Here is a 24,336-nt window from a genome sequence, read left to right as displayed (position 1 = left end):
TAACAATACATAAAAGCCCGCTTATTCCGCATCCAATGGTTCGGCACTTTCATTCATCCAGCACCGTCTTAAAAAAAATCGCGTAAATGAGATATTTTAACCGCAGTGTGTGAAACGTACAGTTCGCCAAGGGCGCTCGGAAAAGGTACGTGCTCAGTCGGAAGGAGATTGTATGTGACGCAGCAGCTGTGTGTGAGGGGCCACTTGCCGGTCCGCCGTTACGTGTTTATCTAGTCTGCCTCAGTCTCAGTCCACTGTCAGTTCGTACTCGAGTGCAGTCGTGAGTGTTGTGCTCGTTCATATTGTGTTTTAAAGCTTTCTCAAAGTTGCTGCCCCTATGTTTTCCAAGCCCCCGGATCTTCCACCAGCAAATGTTGGTAAATAAACGTAAGCATGTCCACACTTACAATTCAACAAAAGCTAGAAATTATAAGACGTTGTAGAAAAAAGGTGAGAGTAGAATGAAGCTAATGTAAGAATTCAACATTGGTTCATCAACAATGTATGACATCAAGAAGAATAAAGAAAAGTTACTTTTATTTAAGTCTCAAACTACAAAATGTCTAAAGACATGCAGTCTCGACAAACTTTAAAAAAAACCTAAACTATGAACGACACGACATTTGACGAAATTTGTTATTCAAATGGTTTTAGCGCTAAGCGGTCTGAAGGGAAGCTGTGACTGGCCCATGATCATGGAAAAAAGCTAAACATTTCAGTGAGGAATTTAAAAATAGATGAGAAAGAATGTGCCTTTTCTGATGGTTGGCTGCAACCGATTTAAAAATCGACATCGGAATACGGAAGCTTGATGTAGATGGGGAGCTCCGATCAGCCGACCAAAAATGCGGGGCTGAAGAATATAAAGCTGGAATTTGAAAATCTAGTTGACAGACTAACGATTTGTCAGCATGCCGGATTATACAACGCTGATGAAACTGGGCCTACTTTGGCGGTATTTGCCTAATTCGACTTTGGCAGCAGGAATGAGAATATGTGCCAAAGGCTTAAAAAAAAACAAAGACCGTTTGACAATTTTGCTATGTGGCAATGCCTCAGGGCGACCACATGTTGTCGCACTCTTATCGTCATCATCGGAAAAGCAAAAAAGCCAAGACCTCTGAAAGGGACATTACCCACCCTACCCGTAATATACGTTGCTCAATCCAAAACATGCGGTGGTGATGAACTCCGATTTTATTTAGAATATTGGTTTTTCCACCACTTCGTCCCATCTGTAAAAGACAATCTGAAAATACCGTTTGGCTTACCTGAAGACAGCAAGGTTTTGCTCCTCCTAGGACAATTGCAGAGCTCACCCTGCAGCGTCTGAGTTGATATCGGGAAATATTTTTTAAACCGCATACCTCCCCGGCAAAATGTCACGATCCTTGATTCAGCCAGATTGTATCAAGGAGTGATTCAGAAACTAAAAATGTTTTGTTATCAGAGCGTCTTTCTTCAAGGCCTGATAAACTCAGAGTGTATGGTGGTTGATTCGTCAGAAAAAATTCAACATAAAAGAAGCAATTTTCGGAATCGCCTTGGCATGGAAAAAGGTCAAGCCCACCACTCTACAGAAATCTTGGCGAAAACTATGGCCAGCTGCCTACCAAGAAGAGGACATTGCTGTTTCCAGTCGACAATGAAAGCAATACTATGGCCTTGGTGGCCCACAGTTACCCGAATGGACGATATAAGGAAAGTGCCACAAGAAGAAATCTTGAGTGGGTACACATTGATTGCGACGAGCCAGTTGAAGAAGAAATTACGGATGAACTGCTCACATCAAAAAGTGTACTTGGACCTCAGTCAGAGCCTCAACCTGTGGAGTCCCGAATCCAGATGGTTGAAGAGGGGTCAGGATGATGATCCAACACCCGTGCCTACGTGGAGTGAAGCAAGTGCCACTATCGACACGTTTATACGATTTGCCGAACGCAGCAGCTCCTACAATGCCTTCAGAGCTTGTAAATTTATATGGTTCATGAGAAATGACTTTTTTAAAGAAGAAACTGATACAAAAAAACAAACAGACATTAGGTCTTTTTTTCAAATAAAATAACTGTACACAAAAATTATGTTTACCATAATATTTATTACATAATTTACGCACTAGTTTAGCCTACATCTAAGTTAAACCTAAGTTTAGAAATGTTTTTCTAGGCATTAAATGTTCATTTTGTGTTCAAAAACTAATGTTTGTTTAATTTTATTTATCTCCTTAGTAATTCTTTAATTGTTTACACGTAAAGACGTGATTTTTTTTAAAGCCTCACTCTGAAACTTAGTAACGACGATTTTTAGCCCGCTATATCATCGCTAAAGTAGAAAAAGTAAAATCAAGCTACTGTACATTATCTCTTTGGGACTGAAAACCCAGCCACTATTTTTAAAGATGTGATTGTATTTTGGCTGAGTTTTCAGCTTTTCTGAGTTAATATCACTTGATTTCACTCCTTTTTACTTATAGTGTGATACGATTTTTAGCGGCTAAAAGAAAAAAACGAATTTTATTCCGGCAATTTTTCATATGACGCTGCGCTCGTAATCCGGAATTTTCAATAATCCGGAACACTACTTCGATCCCTGAAAGTGCCGAATTAGCGGGCTTTTACTGTATAAGACAAATGTTAAATTTCCAAAATGTATGTTTATCTTTGTATTAAAAAGATTCATTAAAAATTAATTTTAAATTATTTTTCATTTTTTCTTTAAACCTTTTAAATTACTATGCAAATAACACTGAGGAAACTGAAAAATAATTCCTATCTGGGGAGGCAAACAACAAATATGGCCGCCGAGCTGACAATGAAAGTAGCGTGTCCATCTATACTGGCCATAGAGGGTTAATATTTGTGAACATGTCTAGGTTTTCGTTTCGTTAGTAGATGCAAATATAATCAGTGAATGACTGAAAAACAATTTTAGCTGCAAGTACAATACACATTTTTTGCTAAATGTCTTGAAACCAGTTTTAAAACTCTTGAATGCTAATGTAGAGTCCAGTGCACTACATGGAGGAAGGTGAAATGAAGCTGGACTTGACATTCATAGTGAATTAATAATCCACCCCACCATAGCTCGTGTAGAATACTCGGTTGCTCTCCGCCGGGCATTGGGATCGTGTCTAAAACATCGTAGTTGCATCTGATGAGACAATAGTTCAGCTATAAAAAACTACATCTATAAGGCCGCCTTATACCGCACATCCATGCATCCACTGGACGGATGGGTTGAATGCTCAGTAAAGGTCGCTCACCTGCTTATTAAATGGAACACTTCACCACAGATGAATGAGTAGGTTAGTCCTAAGGTCACTTTCCCCCTCAGGATGGAGTCTATTTTCTCTCTTTAGGAAAATGATTGTCTTCTCAGGTTGTTGGTTTAATTACTATAATCACCACTTCATCTATATTACGCTTGATTTTGTGGTATAGATGTCTCGGATGTTGAAACTATCCAAAAAGTTCGTTTTGAATTCTTTTGTCATTAACTTTTTTGGGTCTCTTCAGACGAATGTGAACTCCAGATTCTCGCAGTCAAGTCTGTTCCATTGTCATATCTCAGACACTGCACTTAGCAGAAGGTGAAATGGAGCTAAACTCAACATTCATATAGAATCAACCCTTCCTACCATAGCTACTTTATGTCTAATGTTGTTCCATAATTTCTCTCATCCAATCAAAAGTTTCTAAATGTACAATTTTTTGTTATTTTACAGAAAACTGTTTTGAACGAGAGCGTATATGGAACCAAAAGCTGCCTGGACCAATTGGAGATGGCATATGCCCAATGCCTAATAGAGTACAATACCGCATTGCTTGAGGGTTTGGTTAAACCGAACCTAGTCGAGAAATTCACTAGGGTGGCTGAATCTAGCAATGATTCTGTACGTATTTATGTTACATGCATACAAATATCAAAATACACAACAAAAAGCGATAATTGTAGTTTCACACACGTGCTGCTCCAATAGCTACTAGCCTGTTGAATGTAGTACATTATTTTTAACACAAAAATATTTTAATCGATAAAAAAAAATGTTTTAACTGTAAACTTTATATTGGAATTTTCTTCCAATCAATCATTTAATCTCTTTACTCTTTCAAAGTTATATTCTAACCACCGCATAACTCAAGCAAGTAAAATTGTGAATGTTATTTAATAAAATAAAGGCAATTAAGTAACTTAATTTCTCAATTTTATAATTAACTGGTTGCTTCATATTATTTAAAAGTTATCTCACAAATATTCATTGGCATAAAACTGAACTTTATATATTAAAGAATTCTTCCATTCAACTATTTAAATTTTCTTTGAGTTTCTGATTGTTATATGGTTTTAGGTAACATGCCATATTTTTTCCAAACAGTATTTAAAAAAAGGCAGTGCTTAGAATGCAATAGGTAATTTTTATGCCTTTTTCTATTCAAGTGTTAGTTGCCCAATAAATTGTTATAGGTTTTTATTTTAAATTATTTAAATACAGAAACTGTCACTAACCAAATTCTCATTGTACAAAGGAGTACAAGAAATTTGTTTGCTTCTAAATAACATTATCCTTATAACATGTTATAATTATAGTAACACTGTACATATTTAATTGTTCAACATTATACTCAATTAATTAAACTTATGATAAGTTTTATTTTATATCTTGACAATGTCACCCGTTCTTCCAGCTGTGCTGGATTAAAAGAATGTACATTATGTAAACTGTAACAATAAAGAATTTGCATTTGAATTCAGTTTTAAACATACTCTATAAGGATACTCTATTGCTCTATAAGGATTTTTCCATAAATTCAATTCCATACTGTAAAAAAAGTGTCAAATAATAGGTAATAAATCATAGTTATAGTTTTTAAATCACAAAATAAATAATTAACCCTAGTATTGTCTGGTAAGCTAATCATGATCATAAAGTGTTACTCTGAAGGAACTAATTAGCTTTAAAATAAAGTGGTAATACTACATAAATTTTTCTGAGTGTGTAGTGTTTCTGTTGAAATAGATGAGACCGATTTTGTCAATTTTTGTTTTGCTTGGATTACAGAAAGTGTGCGAGATGTGGACAATAGTATCATACATGACACAGTTGCCGCCTCAGAGTAAAGTGGATGTGTTAGACACACGCAATTCTGAAGCTGGCAAGTCCAAACTCATATCTCAAGCTCGGAAATATCTTGAAAACAGGTATTTTGTTGATTATTACACGCTAAAATATGGAGATTACTCTGTTTGGTTTTCTTTGAAACTTCATTTACGATAACAGTATGTTTTTTTTATGATTTAATAAGAATTTTCTTTGTGAAGTTTGATAGGTTCAAATAATTTGTATAAAACTTTGTTGTTGTTGATTGAGTATTATTTCAATAATACTATTGGGTAACTAGAATTGTTGCTTAATTTATATTTCTTATTCTCCACTCTAAATCTTGTTTGCCACTCAGAAGTTGTATAAGTCATCCTAGTCAGTGATATAAAATTGACCCTTCATTAAGAACGTCTGCTTAGATTGTTGTTACACTTGAACAAATATTATGTATATATGTAATATTTAAAACACTACATTGTAGTTGTGAATGTTGAATGTTGTGAATGTGATGTGACAGATATCGCCAGTACATGGAAAGTGTGGTAGCCAGCAACCTGAGCCAGGCACGGCGAGGCGGCGTACCCGGCACGTATTCTCTAGTCCGAAGTTTTGTCAACCTGCGTGTGCCGGGTGGTTACCTCGGCCTGGATCCGGCAGAAGTGGAGGGCAGACCGCTCTGGGCCTCCATATATTACTGTCTCCGCTGTGGTGATGTCGCGGGCGCCCTCCAGTGCATTCAACAAGCCGGGTCAGTTCCGTTCTTTCCTTTCTTGTTTACTTAGCCACAATAACAAACAAACAAGTTTGAGAACCTGAGAAGTTGGTTAACTTTTCATTTTTAAATAACCAAACTTGTCTTACATATATGTGTAAGACAAGACATCTTACATATGGGTTGGTTAATTTTGGCACTTTTTGGTTGGTCTAGTCCGTTGTAGAAAATAATCAAGTTTTTTTTATCAATATAAAAAAGTACTGGTGCTAGAGGTTGGTTCATTTTATCATTACATAAATCTTTTTCTTCTTAAAAAGGATAATCTCCAAACTGAAAATTTTTGGGTTGGTCCACTTTGCATTTCTATCACTCGAATAATGTAAGTTCTAGCAGTGCATACCATTTTTAGTAGAGAAGTGGCATGCCAGTGAAAATATCTAATTAATGCTGAATTCTGCCTTCTTCATTAAGCACCTTGAAGGATTCACACGTCTTGTGTAATAAAAACTTGGTAGCTGTGTAATGCTGACCTGTTTACATGCTCGCATCAACTGTAACAGCGCTGTCGTTGTTGTAGGCCCGGACTGGAGGAGATGTGTGGGGCTCTCAAGGAGCTTAAAAGCAGCCCTCAGCAACGCCTCAGTCCCCCGCTGGAGAAGGCTATCAACTCCCAGTACAAGCGTGGGGTGCGGAACAGCACTGACCCTTACAAGCGGTAAGTCTTGTTCACTTAACAGTTATTGTTTGTGTTTATGCACACATAGATTTTGACCAATATTGGCATGCGCCAGTACTTGTGATATATACTGAACTAGCCTACCGGTATAAGTTATTTTATTTTTTATAAGTTTCTGCATTAAAAATTATTTTTGAGAAATTTAATTATATATTCACCAAATTGAGCCCATTCTTTAGATAGGTATATACTTGATTTCAAATTTTTTCGTTCAGTTCTCAAGGTGTAGCATAACAATAATATCAAATGTCCACAACTATCCTGTACTCACCACCATCATTTACCACATGACCAGTTATAATGAATAAAATGGTTAAAATGGCATAAACCGTACCTGCTTATTTTAAGTAAAATGATACTTATTTAAAATATATTTACTTTGATATTTTATAAACATGTAATTGAAACGTTAGGAACGCATATAATGCGGGGTTTAAGCTGGAATTTTCACAGTAAAAAAGCTACAAACTCTCTAGACTGTTTTGCAAAATATTTGTCCTGTAGAACTGATTAATCGTATCAGTGTTCAGCAGAGAGGACTATAATACTTAACGAAAAAAAGGCTGAAATTGTCTAATACTTAAGCCTGCCAGAACCTATATTTACTTTAATAAAAATACTGCTGTTAAAATATTTAGATCCTCAATCGTTAAAACCTGGGATTTTGTATGAAAAGGTTTGATTAACCCTTTTAACCCCAGGCGACGAAATATCGTCGCCGAGAAAATACGCGAAGATGCGAGAATCCCCGGGCGACGTAATATCGTCGCCATGGTATATGCGTTTAATACATATTTATTTGAAACCGTAAAATATTTATTTTGCGAGTATTAATACATATTTATGAGTATTTTAGTAAAATAAAAATTTTTTGTTAGTAATATAGTGTATTTAAAATAACATCTATGCTCAAAAAAATATATTACTATTTGTTGCTACAGCTGTATTTGTTGCTACAGCTGTATTTGTTTACAAAGCGGTCTAATGTTACGTATATTGTCTTTGTGCGTGTGAATTGAGTTAAATGTTGTAATTGAGGACTGTTTTTAGTCACTTTTTCTTTAGTTTTAATCTTACAGTAATAATCAGTTCTGTGAACAATGAGTGACAACATTATAAATCACCCGAGTGAATTGGACAGACAACTGGATGTTGACCTATCAGATGACGATTGGTCTGACGTCTCATCAATTTTCAGTGATGACACTGATGTTGATCCTACCTATAGGCCAACTATCTCGGACTCAGATGACGAAGAAATGCCATTTAGTCAGCTATCTAATTCTCGCGGTAACGCCGCCCCTAGGCCTACTCCGGACAATGACCAACCGGCCTCAGTGAGATCGCGGTTGCAAAATCTTTATCTTAGAGATATCAATATAATTGTTTTTGTACATACATAAAACTAAATTTAGAAAAATAAAATGTGGGTGCCCATAGTAAAAATTTTTCTTATTTTTTTAATTAAAAAATCTTAAAATTATTTTTTTACCTAAAAATCTATAAACGTATATTTTAAAGTTATTTTAATGTTGTTAAACAATTTTTTATACTTCAGACTAAACTTTTTCTGTGTACACAGTTTCATTCTGGACATTTTGGTGTGTAATACAAGACAATAGCATAAAAAAATAGCAAAAATATTAATTTTTTACGAACAGTATGCAATACAGCTGTTTCTGCTCCGGGGATTCTCTGTAGTTCTTAGGTCAAATGGTTTTGGTACGTTTTTCCCACCATCAATATTTTGGTCTGGGGTTCAAAGGGTTAAGAACAATTTAGTTACAAATTAATAACTTTGTTAATTTATTGTAAAAATATACATACAAAATTAAAGTAAACACTGTGGTAATTCACAAGCCTCATTGAAATGAATTCCTTTCTATGAGAAACATCAATAGAGATCATCAACGAATTGTGTAAATTGGTAATACGAATAAAATCTGACTATAAATAACCTCAAAAAGTCTCCAGTATTAAATACTAATGACAAAACAAGACGTTCAATTAGAAGCATACGAGTTCATCTTTGTTTGTGTGAGCATCAGCACTGCTCTCATAACAACAAGATGACTGTTCGTTGCACACTAGGCTGGCGCTTCGCAAAGATACAGTTAGTCAGCAGCGGCAGGCGTGGCATCTAAAATTTTATTTACACGAGAGTGCAGTCATTAGTACTGCATGCAGTGCAGTACTTACTTTTTCCCTGACTCATATGTGTGTGTGTGTGTGTGTATACATATATATATATAAAATGACTTATGGACTAAAATTGTAAACTTATGGTCTGTCTCTATGTCACAGAGTGGTTTATTGCATCCTGGGAGCTTGTGATGTGACGGACGAACACTCAGAAATAATCAAGACAGCAGATGACTATTTGTGGCTCAAGTTGTGTCAAGTGCGAGACTCAGATACCAGCACGTCCGACTGCATGACCTACTCTCTCCTGCAGACCTTGGTCCTTGAGGAGTACGGTGAGTTTAAATCATTCTTTATAAAAAGTGGATTATGAGTCACTTCTACTGAATCAGCTATCTGTCAGACATTACAAATGATTTTTTTTTAATAATTTTAAGCATAAGTTCTATAGTATTCCCAAATTTTTAAATTGGCACATAAGTAAATTGTCCACTAAAAAGGTACCTTGGCTTTCTGGACTAATCCCTCCTTTGTTTGGTTAATACCACTTTAACATTTATAAATATGCGGTCCTGGTGCACTTTTGGGACAGACAAAAAATCAACGTACAGTCTCTGGACAGACATAAAACGAAAAAATTAACATAAAAAATGAACGTAAAACTGTAAGATAAATGCGAATTTCACGTTTTCCCATTTTTTGCTTGGTTGAGATAGAAAGCTCTAGTTTCCACTGTTCTTCTTCTTTTATCAAAACCTTTCTTTCAAATAAGGTGTCACTTAATGGGTCTCTACATTTATAAGCCCCCCTCTCCTCCCCAAAAAAACAACCCATTTTAAGTAAATGGACAAAGATGTAACTGTACCGTTATTATAGTACATATATTTATAGAGTCTGGAGCTAATTTTCTATAAATCAGAACAACTTTTTGGAAATACTTAATTTATTCCGAAATTAAACTTCACCCAAAATTTAACAAAGTTTACAAAATCTTGATTTGATTTTCTTCAAAATTTCTCTCAATCGGTCAAATCTAATTTAGAGTCTGATCAAAATTAAAATGAAACTAAAAATGTATACTTCTCCAAAATGGTTTAAATTAACAAAATAAAATAAAATGTTATCTTCTCAAAATATTCAAAATCAAAATAACACAAAACTTGATGTTAACTTTACGATCAAAATCTAATTTACAATACTTCAAAAAATTGAATTAATTATCAGACTCTGTTATATGGCAAACTTTAGAAATTTAAACACAGCAGTATAACATAAAAGATGTTAAACTAAACGCTGGTACGGGACTTACTACTTTGAAGACTATGGAGACTGAAAAGAAACTATTACGCACTTAAGGAAAGAAAAGAAATTTTAAAAAATGACTTAAATCACACCGGGTAAAAATTTACTCTATATCCCAAAAGTATAGGATTAGAGGAAGTACTATCGCTTCTAAACTGCACGTCTGGACGCTCTGCTCTCCACTCGAAGACTGCCCCCTCTCTCAAGCCAACCGGCTCGGGAACGTATCACCGTTGACATCTCTAACAGCTGTTTTACTTGTCTAACCAACAAAACAATGTCCACGCACCGCGTCTAGTTAACAAAGAGCCTACTTCCTACTGCAATTCAGCAGAATGATTATAACTACGGTACATAACAGTGACTAAAAAGTTCACTTCTGTTCTAGAATAGTGTCCCAAGTTCCATCCCTCCATCTTTATCCATCAAAAACTAAACTGAGTGTATCCATACTTTAACTCACACTGTATATTAAGCATATTATATACTCTTAACATCCCTGACCTGGCATGTGTTCTATTACGCAATTGTCCGTAAGTACCGCTTGTACGCGCTGTAACGATTAGTTAAATATGTGCTTTAAAAAAAAGTCCAATAAGAAGATGTGCAGGAGAATGTTCTATGGCCATTCACACTTTTATACTTAAGTCACTAGCTTTATCAGTATAAGTCAGTGAAGCGGATGGCTGTAACACTGGAAGAAATAACTTGTCTCTCAATGCCTGTTCTGAAAATCTGCCATTGTGTGCTGAAATTTTAATTCATATTTTAGCAATAATATTTACACTTTTTTATAATCAAGTATTATATATAAATTTGTCTGCATTTCTATTCATGGTGAGGGGAATAAATAATTGAATATATATAATTGAAAATATGTGAAATTTTTTTTGGACCTATTTCTTAATTTTGGTAAAGCACTTATCTCAACATTAAGATTATTATAAGAAGTATATTTTTAATGTTATTTAGAGTTATGTTTGTTTTTAACAAAAAAGTATAAACATTGGTATTTTTGTGGTTTACCCTTGTAACTGCAATGTATAAATTTAAATGTACTCAAAAAGGTTGTTGATTTTTAATCGAAAAAAGTTGGTAATAATTCTAGCATGCTTCTCTAATTTAAAATTGTACTCTAGTTTTGACCAACATCTTGTACAATTTCTGTTTTATAACAAAACTAAACATTGCTCTGCTCCGATGGCTGATGGATAAACTTTAACAATGGCTGAACTACAGGTGAGCAACACTACAGTGCTAAGGAGCAGCCACACGTCTACTTCCAGCTGCTGTTCCTGACTGGCCAATGGGAGGCGGCCATAGACTTCCTCATGCGGACTGACCGACTAGCAGTCCACGGCGCACACATCGCCATCGTCCTGCACGAGGTGGGGCTGCTCGCCATCCCTGCCAACAACGTCAAGGCTCCACTGTGTGAGTATCACTGGACTGGCAAAGTTATTCCAATATTTAGCCATATCCATTTGAATTTTAAGTTCAGCTCCAGTTAACCTTCTTTTTATTGCAGTGTCTGGTATCTGACACCATCTCAGATTTGACTCCGAGAATCTGGAGTCATGTTCGTCTGAAGGGATCCAAAGAAAGTCGATGACGAAGAAGCTCAAAATGAAACATTTACATCGTTTCAACATCAGAGGCACCTATAAATAGGTGAAGTGGTAGTTTCATTGTCTCATCAGGTACACTGGTGTCTCTGATGTTGAAACAATGTAAATGTTTCGTTTTGAGCTTCTTCTTCTTCGACTTTCTTTGGAGCTCTTCAGGCGAACATGACTCCAGATCCCAGAAGTCAAGTCTGAGACGCTGTCAAATATCAGACCCTGCAATAAAAGTAAGGTGAACTGGAGCTAAATTCAAAATTCAGTTGCATCAACCCTTCCTGCCGTAGGTACGTCATTCATTTATTACTCTCTACTAGCACTGTTTGATTAATACAAGTCATTAAATAGGCATTTTGTCCTACAGTTCTATTCTCTATCAGTTTGTAATGTATGATAGAATAATTTATGGATATCCTCTTTATTAAAATTTGAAGTTAATCCGTACATCTTTCCCTTTTTTTAAAAAAGGAAACCAAAGTTAACATTTTATGTAAAAATACTGTAAGTCATTTGTTAATGATATGCAATGCTTTTTTGTTTTATGTTTAATTATGTAACAGTTAGAATAAAGGGGAATTTATGTTTATTTGAACTATACCAACAGCTCAATATAATTTTCAATGTGTTAAAATTTTGTTTTTGGATAAGATAATAGTGTTTTGTAAATTATGTTAGATTGAATCACAAGAATAGTGTCGCCACTTGAATATTTTGAGTTCTCAACTTCTTGGAGTTCTCCATTTTGTACAAAAGTTAATAATCAAAAAACAAATTTCATGTCATGTAATGGCTTTTTCAAAACTTTTTCTTTTATTTTGATTATTATAAATAATATATAAAGACAGAGGTTAATTTTTTCCATTATACATATATTTAGTTCAATATATATATATATATATATATATATATATATATATATATATATATATATATATATTCCAATTCAGTTTCTATTACCAATATATAGGATATTTTCTAGTGTTTGTGGATCCTGCTGACCCAAAACCAATGCATCGCATCAATTTGGTCCGTTTGGTGATGATTTATGTTCAGAAATTCGAGTGCCACAACATTTACGAAGCTCTTCATTACTATTATTGTCTCAGGTAAGTAAAAGCAGTTCATTTCATTGTTACTAAGAAATAATGGGGACTCGATATTTACATATCTTAATAATTCAAGCTCACAAAATTAGTAGGCTTTTAACTTTATTTCAATCTAAAGTGACTTTAAGTCTATTTATTTTTACAGGAATATAAAGTCATCAGAAGGTGACGACATGTTCCCGATTTGTGTTTGTAACTTGTTGATGGAAACACGAGCCTTTGACTACGTTCTTGGCACTTTGGAACCAGATGGCTGCAAAATACCTGGGCTCATTGATCAATTCAAGGGAAACAAGGTGAGTTCCAGAGAACATTATTGAAACACACACACACACACACACATATATATATATATATATATATATATATATATATAAAACGCAACATGTTGTTATATATTACACAACATGCAACTGTGTTGTTTTGTTTTGCGTTAAATGTTAATAAATCAAGGTATTTGCAGGCTGACAGAGAGGCTGTTACCGAACGTGTTGCTGACGAGGCTGAGCAACGAGGGGAGTACGAAATTGCCATCAAACTCTATGACCTTATTGGGGTGAGTGTTAAAATATTATTGATAACATTTATGTTATCTCTTGCACATTTATGACTAAATGTGTGCAGTGTTATTTAGTTACTTCAAATAATTATAATCTTATATATTATATTGTTGCAAATTTCTTTTCATAATGAGCACAGGAAATTATCAAATAACTTAATTCATAAAATAGTAAGTGCTCTAAGTGAAGAATTTTGTCCCTTCATCTTAAAATCATAATTTCATAGTTAAACCATTACAATAAGAACATTTTCTGAAGGAAACAGGATTTTTCCTAGTTTGTAATTATGTGTTAGGTTAATTGTTACCTTAAGGAGAGATCAGATTGCAGATCTCGAAACGTATTGTTACTGATTTTTTTGTATCACTGAACGATAAAAAATGTCTGAAAAAATCCTGTTTCCTTCACAATCCTTCCATCGTTAAAAACAAACTTCAAACAAAAGAAACATTTTGTATTATAATAGACATTGCCTTTCGGTTTGAGGAACATTTGATTAATTTTTCATGAAACTAAAGGAGTTATTAATTTTTTTCTAGACAACAAATCTCCATTTTCAGCCAGACCTTTTTAGGTTACCTGCCAATTAAATAGCAGTGAAAAAATGTATGATCCTTGAAGGAATCTTATGTTGTCTTCAGATGCATGAGGAGGTCCTGCGCTTGATGTCGACGCTGATGGTGCAGCTGGTCGCCAGGGTGGACAATGAGCCTTCCTCGCTGCGCTCTCGGCTGTCCGACTACGCCCAACAAGTCAGCGCACGCTACAGTGGCATCAAGCTCAAAGCATCGGCCAAGACCGCCGCTACCTTCTTTTGTTTGCGAGACCTTCTCATTTTTTTCGACCAATATGCTGAGAAACAGTACCAACTGGCTCTGGATGTTAGTTAAATTTGTATTATTTTTCTATTATAATACATTTATTGAAGTCTACAACGTTTCAAAAATTATCTTTTATTATTTATTTAAAATCTTGAAGATTAGAAATGAGTAGACGTTGTAGTGCAATTACTTTGACTTGAAATTGTGTAACCTAATGTAAAGTATGATAATGTATGTAAATGATTTGTTATGAAGTGATAATTTGAGTAACCTTTACAGATACTAAAATAGAATTTATGTAAATCCCCACAGCAGTGCATATACCAATCATTTATATGTTATCAGATAGGCTAGAACTGTTACTTCTTTTTATATCAATACTATGTAGTTTAATACAGTTGGATGTATTTTTTTTTAATAACTGTATTCTATACTGAGAACCTTTTATCCAAGTTTTAATGGTTATTTGCCATTAACTCAATGATAGTTACATGACCAATTTTATATTTTACATGTTTTGAATAAATTTTTCTACGTATTGTTGTAAGAGCGAAAAAAATATTTGTTTTTAGTTTTAAAGATTCTCTTTCAAATACGAGGGCTGTTTTTTAAGTAAGGGCCGTTCTCCCGTACACGGTAGTAGTTCGCGTTCCTGCCGTAACGAGCGTGCGCCCCGCCTCCCGGCATTCTTAGCGAACAACTTCATGCCAGTTGCAGCTCTGTAGCTAACCTGTATGCATTACTGTGGATCTTTAAAATGTTTAAGATTATCGAATCACCCGCCGCGTGTGAGATTCGGTCAGTGATACGATTTTTGACTGCAAGAAACATGTCGGCTGCTGACATTCACCGTCAGCTTTGTGAGGTGTATGGTGCCAAGGCAATGAGTGAAGGTAAAGTGCGGAAATGGGTCCGAGAATTTAAAGATGGCCGCGAAAATGTCCACGATGAAGATCGCTCAGGCCGGCCATCTGTGATCACGGGAGATTTGATTACTGCAGTTGACGCAAAAATTCATGAGGACCGACGGTTCACAATAACCACTCTCTCTATGGAATTTCCTCAAGTGTCCAGGTCAGTACTGTACAAAATTGTGTCAGAAAACCTAAACTTTAAAAAATTGTGCTCAAGATGGGTACCCAAACTCCTCACTGAGGATCACAAAAAAAAGAGATTAAGCAGTTCTTTGACTTTCTTGACCCGCTACGACGAGGAAGGAGACGACACGTTGAGTCGAATTGTCACAGGAGATGAAACATGGGTATCCCATATCACTCCTGAATCAAAGCAACAGTCCATGGAATGGCGGCACACAACATCTCCAGTCAAAGTCAAAGCCAAGCAAACGCTGTCGCGGCGCAAAGTTATGGCAACTGTGTTCTGGGACAGGCGCGGTGTTTTGCTAGTGGACTTTATGCCGCGAGGAATGACGATTAACTCAGAAGCCTACTGCGCACCCTGGCCAGTCTCCGACGCGCCATTCAGAACAAAAGACGCGGCATGCTGACAAAGGGAATTCTGCTCCTCCACGACAATGCAAGGCCTCACACCGCTGCTCGGACACAGGAAATGATCGACTCTTTTGGCTGGGAAGTTTTGAATCGTCCGCCGTACAGCCCCGACCTTGCTCCGAGCGATTTCCACCTTTTTCGTTACTTGAAAAATCATCTTGGCGGGAAGCGCTACAATGACGACGAAGAAGTCAAGACGGCCGTGAACTCCTGGTTGTCAGAGCAGGCGGCAGATTTCTTTGAAGAGGGATTTCAAAACTTAGTTTTAAGATATGATAAGTGCCTTAACAAACAAGGCAACTATGTAGAAAAAATAAAGAAAAGTATGCAGATTCTGAAAATAAATGTATTTTGAAAAAAATAATTGTTGTTTATTTACAAAAACAAAAAACGGCCCTTACTTAAAAAACAGCCCTCGTATTTTTGAGTTTACTATGATCTTTCGATAGTTGTTTGACATTAGTGTTGTTTGGTTAGACTATCCAAAAGTCACGCCTGGTGCCCCTGAAAATGGATGAGATTGAACCGATGGAGAAGCTGTTCCACGGGCTGGCGGAGGAAGTCGTCCGTGTCATCCCTGACGTGCTCCTGGCTACCATGAACATACTCTACTCACAGTATACCAAACTTAAGTAAGTTCTTGTTTGTTTTGTTTTGTTTTTTTTATTTTATTATCATAATTATTTTAAAGACTTGATTTCTGTAAATAATGTATGAACCAGGATAGAGAAATATGTGCTGGACCGTAGTTTAGTTTTAGTACTCTGTCGGAAGAAATTTGAACTCGCATTAGTACAAGGAAATAAGGTCTAACTTCTTATGAACGATGTAGTTATTGCTTATATTGTTTTCCAAGAACCGATTGTGGACAAAATAAATAGCCTAATGTTCCTTAAATTTGTTCTACATTAAAAAAGGGAGTCTTCTCTACACCCTCTGTACTGTATTTTATATAAACAGATCTGGGCACTGATTTGACAACAGACATGTTTGACCATGACTAATTGGTTCCAAAGACCTACAGTAGTTTAATAGACCTGAGCCCAAAATGTTGGTAAACAAACCTCTGAAAGCACGTCTATGGAAATATGTATGGATAGGCTGAACTTATGCTGGAAGTTTCTAATACATCAAATGACTTAAGCTGCATCCTCGCTGAGCAAACATTCACAATGAACATGTTTTCCAAACATAATATAGTTCATCGAACTAAATATTTGCAAAACATGTTTGCCAAACCTTAATTTAGATGTTTATCAAACAAATTATGGTGTTCGCTGCATTTTAAATGTTTGAAAATGGAAGTTGGTGTGTGTTGGCATTTACTTGCTTGTACTGTCATTTTTGCTGCAAATATAAGTTATCAGCCATTAACGGCATCGTCTGTGCTGTCAGAGGCAACTGGTTATTACGTAGACATACAATATAACCTAATGGTAAAGACTTTAGAGCGGACTTGCAAGATGGTTACGCTTCTCCAACCTTACTGGAATGTCAATTTTGAATTGCTAACAACATTAAAAGGACCTGGAATTTTAAATCATTTTTTTCTCTCATCTGTACCAGTTTCTGCAGTAATTGTTTTTATGCCTATTCTTAATTTTATAACTTTCTCCTCATGGATTCCATATAAGCTCTCCATATAACTTAATAAATAAAAGAAGAGTGTTTAACTGTTCTTCACTCACAATTACTATTATAATATAACTACGTACAACATAAAATTTTACTAGAAACAAAATCTCTACAAGAAACAGACTGTGACAGTTGTGATACAAAAGTGATTCTACACTGGCCTCAACAAAAATTAGCTCATATGGCAAACATGTTGGCCGAACAAAAGTGGTGGTGCGCGAACCCTCAAGAATGTTTGTCAAGGTGGTAACTCAATCTAGTATATAAATATTGATCCATTATAATGTTACAGTAATTTAAGTTATGTTTGTTGGTTGTATTTCAGGAATAAAAATATTTAAAGTACTATACACCCAAATAATGAGAATAATAGAATTGTCTTTTGCCACCTCGCACATTACTATGTTTTCTCCATGCATTCCTCTATTGTAATTGCTTACTCATATTATTTTAATTTGTCTTTATTTCTGAATAATCAGATGTTCATAGTATGATGTACTGTCAGCTCCAATTTGTTCAAACTATTGGGACTTATATTTCAATGCAGATTTATTCACGAAAATATCGAATTTTCTAAAAAGAGTTTTACAAATCTAAAAAAGAAATTTGTTCCGAACTGTTATGTTTGATTACTACAATTTATTGCTTTCAAATTCATTCCAATTTTAAAATTAATTTACACAAACTATGTTTACTAACTGTATGACTATTATATTATTAATCATCTTGAATTTATGTTTCAGGGGAGAAAACCAGCCAATGAATGGTGAACTGATAGAAACAAAAGAAGGGGTAACTATATTTATGTTTAACTAGAAATATTTAATTGTGCGTTTTTTTTCTTCTTCTTCTTCTTCATGTGTTAGTTATTTTAGGTCGACTAAATATTGACATCAACATTGAACTATCAATTTCTGTTTTAATATTTTATCAAATGTTATAGATTTATTTAGAGTTATGTTTGTGAATAAACTAAAAATCCATGGCAAAGAAGCAGGCAATACAAAACTATTGAGATCTAAGAAGAGTTTTGGAGCTTGGTTAGGTATATTCTAAGTAGTTCCATCGAGCATTAACACATTTTTGAAATCTGGATTTGCTTGTACATATAAATTTTAAATACTCAAATAATATTAAAACTGTTTCATCGACATTTTTACCAAACAGAAAACAAAATTTCACAGCTACACGCTGTTCACTCAAACTTGCCATCACAAAAATAGGAAATTATCACAAAATAACAGAAAAGACTGTCACTACAGAAGAACAGATTAAACCACTGATCTGGCCGCACTGAAATGGCGAGTTATGCTACCAACACCCAGTGGCAGTAGTTTGTACCACTGCAGAGCTATTGCGGGAACTTATGGGTACTCCCTTGCGTAGATATATACAGGGTGTATATTATGTCTGGAAACACCCAAATATATCCTTTAATAATTTAAATATAAATTTGAAAACCTCTTACAATCGTGATAGAGATTGGTCATCTACTTTTTGGAACAATGTTTTGTTATGTCACACCAACGGGGGACGTCCTGCCGAGGTATCGTGAAATATTCTTAATGGAAGCCTATACCTTGTGATACATAATTTTAAAGGTAATAGCTTACTGAATTGAATGCCACAAACCGCATCTCAAAGGAATTATTCTATCAGAAAATAGAGCATTTTTAGTATTGAAAAATTTTACTGATGTTCAACAATGTAATTTTAACATGGTTCTTGCCACAAAATGTGTTATCACTAATTTTTTAGCATTTTTTTAAATGTTCAATTAAAATAAAATAAACAATTTATTTTTAAGCTGGTTTCATTAGTACAAATTTACCAGTTTTTATTACAATGAATAAAACTTATGAGTCACTTTCTCTGATTACTTATGAATCTGTACTTGGTGTTTTTCCTGTCAGCAGGAAGGTTTAAAGAGACAAAGGTCACTAGCCTATGAGAAACATTATTGTGTTTATTAATCATCTGGTCTACAGGTTTCAGTTTGTTGAACATGGAGCTTTCACTAGACAGGTCTAAGCTTGGAAATTACAAATGGACAAAGGTCATATCATTCCTGTCGAGTTAAATCAGTGTCTCTGAAGCATTGCTGTCAACAAGTTATCTAATTACAGTAGTTCAGTTTTTTATTTGGCATTTTAATGGAATTGTCTGAAAGAGAACGAATTACTCTGTTGATGATGCGAGGATATGGCGATCGTCAAAGATCTTATCGGGAAGTTTGTAATTTGTTTAATGACACTTTCCCAGAAAGGAATCCCATAAGTGTTTCAACAATATCAAAAACTATTGAGCGTTTTGAAATGACAGGGAGTGTACGTAATCGGCCAAAGTCGGGTAGGATACAATCTGCAACAGATGAAGAACATGCACTAGATGTTTTGCAAACATTTATTGAAGACCCACATACATCGCTCAGAAAAGCTGCACAGCAACATGATATGCACCCTATGTCTGTGAGTAAGATTTTGAAAATTAATAAATACAAAACCATTTAAAAGTTCATTTTAGTCCAACAGTTAAGTGAGGGATGATTACGACAGAAGAGTTGAGTTTTGTGAACTTGTGATGCGCAAATGTGATGACAATAGAGATTTTCTGACCAACATACTATTTTCTGATGAGGCAACTTTTTTCCTAAATGGCAATGTTAACAGGCACAATTGCCGTTACTGGGCTAGTGAAAACCCACATTGGATTACTGAGTCCCATTCACAGCAAACCACAAAAATGAACGGTATGGTGTGGAATTTTAGGTAACAAAATTGTTGGACCCTTTTTCATCAATGGAAATTTAAATGCCGAACTTTACTACAATATGCTCCAAAATGAAATAATCCCAGCTATTCAAATTGCATCAGGAGAATACTTTGATAATGTATGGTTTCAGCAGGATGGTGCTCCACCCCATTATGGGAGACAGGTAAGAGAGTATTTGGATTTTAAGGTTTCCTCATAAATGGATTGGCCGAAGAGGAGAAATCGAATGGCCTCCAAGATCTCCGGATTTGTCACCAATCGATTATTTCTATGGGGTCATTTAAAATCCAATGTTTATAGAAGAAAGCCTCATAATTTCTGGAAGACCTAAGAAACAGGATTTATAGAGGAGATTGCTTTGATAACTGAAGAAATGTTAGGCAACTCTGTCGAATCATTTTACACAAGATTGGCTCATTGTCAAACCGTAGAAGGAACACAGTTCGAACAATTGCTTTGACACCAAATGCAGGTAAAACGTTTGTTTGTAAGACTTTTCTAACAGCATACATTATTTTTTTATTTGTAATAAGAAATCAATAACATAAGTATTTCCATAATTGTACTGTAATAAAAACTGGCGAATTTGTGCTAATAGAACCAGCTTAAAATGAAATTTTTGTTTTATTTAATTGAACATTTAAAAAAATGCTAAAAAATTAGTTGTAAACACATTTTGTGGCAAGAACCATGTTAAAATTAGATTGTTGAACATCAGTAAATTTTCAATACTAAAAAATGCTCTATTTTCTGATAGAATAATTCCTTTGAGATGCGGTTTGTGGCATTCAATTCAGTAAGCTATTACCTTTAAAATTATGTATCACAAGGTATAGGCTTCCATTAAGAATATTCACGATACCCTCGGCAGGACGTCCCCCGTTGGTGTGACATAACAAAACATTGTTCCAAAAAGTAGATGCCCAATCTCTATCACGATTGTAAGAGGTTTCAAATTTATATTTAAATTATTAAAGGATATATTTGGGTGTTTTCCCAGACATAATATACACCCTGTATATATATATATATATATATATATATATATATATATGTATACACACACACACAAGGGGTACCCAAAATATATATATATATATATATATAGGTATAAAATAAAACAAAATATGTTTCTTATACTCGAAATGCTTAATATTTCGTTACTTTTCAGTAACATTATCAAAAGCTTGTATAAAATAAAATATAAACAAAATATATAAGAATGAAGGTTATAAAAACATTTGCAAACAACAAAAACATATGGTATCGAAACAAGTAAATTAAACATGTAACCTTTCCTAAACACAGAGATAGATAAAATGTTTGAATAATAAATTTAAATTAACTGTGTCTCAAATTTAATTCAACTTGTGATTTTGATTGAAGAGCCATTATGTTTGCTTGTTCATATCTTCTTAGTAATATATTTATTGTCGTCCAGCTTGGTACACCATTTTGCTTTATTAAGGTGGTAGTTGAATATTGAAAGACACAAGGTATTTATGAACCTAGAGAAAATTTTGTTTAACTTTTATGGAATGTTTGTAGCATTTCCTGAGCTTTGTGTAATTAACCCTTTGAACGCCGATATAAATATAGTAAGTTTTTAGATTACGCTCATTTAAGGTGAAAAAATAACAATAAAAATTCCTTTAAAGCTAATTTTTTTATTCATTCCTAATGACTAATAGTCACACACAAAAAATAAATTTTACAATAATGAAATACTTGTATTAAAATAATCACATTATTTCATAATAATGGAATATTTCAATCAAAATCAAATTTAGGTTACAGAGTAATCAAATGCATGTGATGAAAAATATGAAAACTATGTACAAGGATAAGAAAACAAATAAAGTGTAATATGCTGAATTTTATAAGTTCTGATAATATTAGATTTAGGCAGTTGTACGGTAAACTTCAAAACAAAAATCGGGATGAAGCCATGGGGTCTCGGGACATGACTTGCAGCCATAATTACTCAACAGAAAAGAAACAATAAAAACTTTATTATAACACCTAAAACATGATAACAATAACTTTTAACAACTGTTTGTATAAGGAATGACAACGCAAGAACATTTCCCAAAGGCACAATGCGTGCTCCACTGACAGTCGGTAATGGCGGATAGTATCGTCATCGGCGTACAGGCAGGAGTGGGACAACAGCTGCCAGCAACAAAACAATTTACTGTTTACCTACTGAGGCCAGCTGACAGCTGCAACTGGATTATTTGGTCAAGCCAGTACATTACTTTGTATTGTGGCTTATGTATTGAACTTATAAACTTCAAAAACAGTAATAAAATATATTTTTATCGATCGGCGGATTATTTCGTCTTTGGCGTTATAAGACCAAATAACATCGCGGATTATTCCGTCTACGGCGTGCTAAGGGTTAACCTATTCTTTCTCAAATGGTTATCAAGTTGTAAATTATATGTAAACCAAACTATAAGTTTTCTGCCATCAATAACTAGAGAAAGAAATGCTGCAACAAGATCAAACTTCGTACATAAATTTATCTTATAAATCATTCCAATATTTCATTTAATTTTGTATTATAGGTCTTTCAGATTTTAAAAAAATACGCAACTCAATTATTTGTGAATTGAGACAAAATAAACAATATGTTTTGTAATGCACATATCATTTCCTAAACTTATTGTTATAAACAATTTTTTTTTAATTTCAAATTGGTTTTATATATAATATATGGTGGGTATATTGTGTACATGGAAATTTCATTAGAAATAAATTATTAATATTTTCGTCGTAACAAAATCTACTACTTTTTTACTGAGCCAGGACTATTTTTAATAACTTGTAGTAATTGTGAATGTCATGGCTATATTAGTATGATAGTAAAATTTTATATGTACTCTGTATTATTAGATTAGACAAATATTATTTGAAAACTCTATTAACTAATCAGTTTTAATTTCACAGTTTAGTCTAATTTGGGTTGTATATCACTTATATATTGTTTGTGATGTTAAAATGAAGAAACGTAAATATCCCATTGATTTCAAATTTAATGTTTTCGTTTTTGTTACAGCAATTGGCATTCCTGCGTGAGCGTGCCCACGCTTTGACCACTTATGCGGGTAAAATACCTTACCGTATGCCTGGAGACACTAACGCAAGACTTGTACAAATGGAAATCCTTATGAACTAGTTGTAATTTCGTAATAAAAATTTAATTTTATACTTTCAAAGTGTTATTTTTGTACAATACCTTTTGAAATTTGATGTTTTTGTTTAGTCATGTATAAGACAACCCAAACTAAGGCATATCACTTCTGTTAATAACTAGAAACTGCTAGGGCTACAAAGTTTGCTATCGATGCACAATGTCCTGGAAATAATAGTTACTAATGGACGTCAGATTGTGCTGTCGACAGTAGCCTACTCCAGTGAGACTGTATTTTATTTTTCTGTGCAATATCCTCCTTAAGTATAAAATAGTAAAGTTTATTATTTTATAATATTTATTGAATATGTTAGTGCTGAATGACTTCTTTGAACAGAGGAACAAGCACGTTACACGAAATTACTTTTTACCCTGTGGGATCTGGTACGTCACTAAATAATACTTCCCGTATTGCTTGGAAAATTATAATTGTTCACCATAAGTGATCTAGCTGAGAATAATCACAGACACTTTTGGTCTGATTAACTTACACATGGTGGCCATCCCAAGAATTTTCCTTTCTTTGGTTATGGGTGCTAGTCGAGTACTACACCGCAAGGAGGTTGGGGTACCTTGTTTTTGATTGGCTGAGGGTTTATACTGAAATATTTATATTGATCAGCTGTCATAATAAATTCACATGGTTATTAATTATTTACCTCGTATTTTACAGTTCCTGTTTGCGGCTACATTGCCATATTTATTCACATTTAATTTATTGAACACTGTATTTATGATACCTGAAGACCCAAGTTTTCCTAGTTCTTTAAAATTATTAACATGTTTCATGTTGTATGTTTACGATATATTGCAATCTAAAAGAATTGAATTGAAATGTTTACAAACAAAAAGTCAGCAACAGAAGTATTACTAGTTTAAGGTAGTATCAATATGGTATTTACAAATTTTAAATTGGCACCATGTTTCAGTTATCGGAAACTAGAGCCTTTAGTTTTCAGTGAGCTGGGTGAGTAACTACAACACGAGAGTGTGTTTAAATCAAATCTTTGCAATGACTTTTTCATGTGGTTTATTATTGAGTGTATTAACTTTTTTTCTGTTTCAGTTATAATATCTTGCTCATTCATTGTAGTTTCTCACAAGTTTTAGAACAGTA

General features: G+C 34.3%; 1 protein-coding gene across 1 annotated transcript in view; it reads left to right on the top strand.

Annotated features, from left to right (window-relative positions):
- Nucleotides 1-23,240, top strand: part of LOC124364570 (nuclear pore complex protein Nup93-like) — a 45,946-nt gene extending 22,706 nt beyond the window's left edge. Inside the window, exons 5-17 of the mRNA XM_046820128.1 lie at nucleotides 3,725-3,892; nucleotides 5,060-5,199; nucleotides 5,619-5,849; nucleotides 6,394-6,531; nucleotides 8,857-9,029; nucleotides 11,236-11,430; nucleotides 12,598-12,724; nucleotides 12,870-13,020; nucleotides 13,188-13,280; nucleotides 13,926-14,165; nucleotides 16,094-16,248; nucleotides 17,995-18,043; nucleotides 23,085-23,240. Coding sequence (XP_046676084.1) covers nucleotides 3,725-3,892; nucleotides 5,060-5,199; nucleotides 5,619-5,849; nucleotides 6,394-6,531; nucleotides 8,857-9,029; nucleotides 11,236-11,430; nucleotides 12,598-12,724; nucleotides 12,870-13,020; nucleotides 13,188-13,280; nucleotides 13,926-14,165; nucleotides 16,094-16,248; nucleotides 17,995-18,043; nucleotides 23,085-23,204 — 1,980 coding nt within the window. The 3' untranslated portion in view covers nucleotides 23,205-23,240. The remainder of the gene's footprint in view (nucleotides 1-3,724; nucleotides 3,893-5,059; nucleotides 5,200-5,618; nucleotides 5,850-6,393; nucleotides 6,532-8,856; nucleotides 9,030-11,235; nucleotides 11,431-12,597; nucleotides 12,725-12,869; nucleotides 13,021-13,187; nucleotides 13,281-13,925; nucleotides 14,166-16,093; nucleotides 16,249-17,994; nucleotides 18,044-23,084) is intronic.
- Nucleotides 23,241-24,336: the final 1,096 nt, after the last annotated feature.

Source organism: Homalodisca vitripennis, chromosome 6, assembly GCF_021130785.1.
Source record: "Homalodisca vitripennis isolate AUS2020 chromosome 6, UT_GWSS_2.1, whole genome shotgun sequence".
Classification (NCBI taxonomy): domain Eukaryota; kingdom Metazoa; phylum Arthropoda; class Insecta; order Hemiptera; family Cicadellidae; genus Homalodisca; species Homalodisca vitripennis.
The sequence above is the reverse complement of the archived record's forward strand: the minus strand, read 5'-3'. Positions and strand labels throughout refer to the sequence as shown.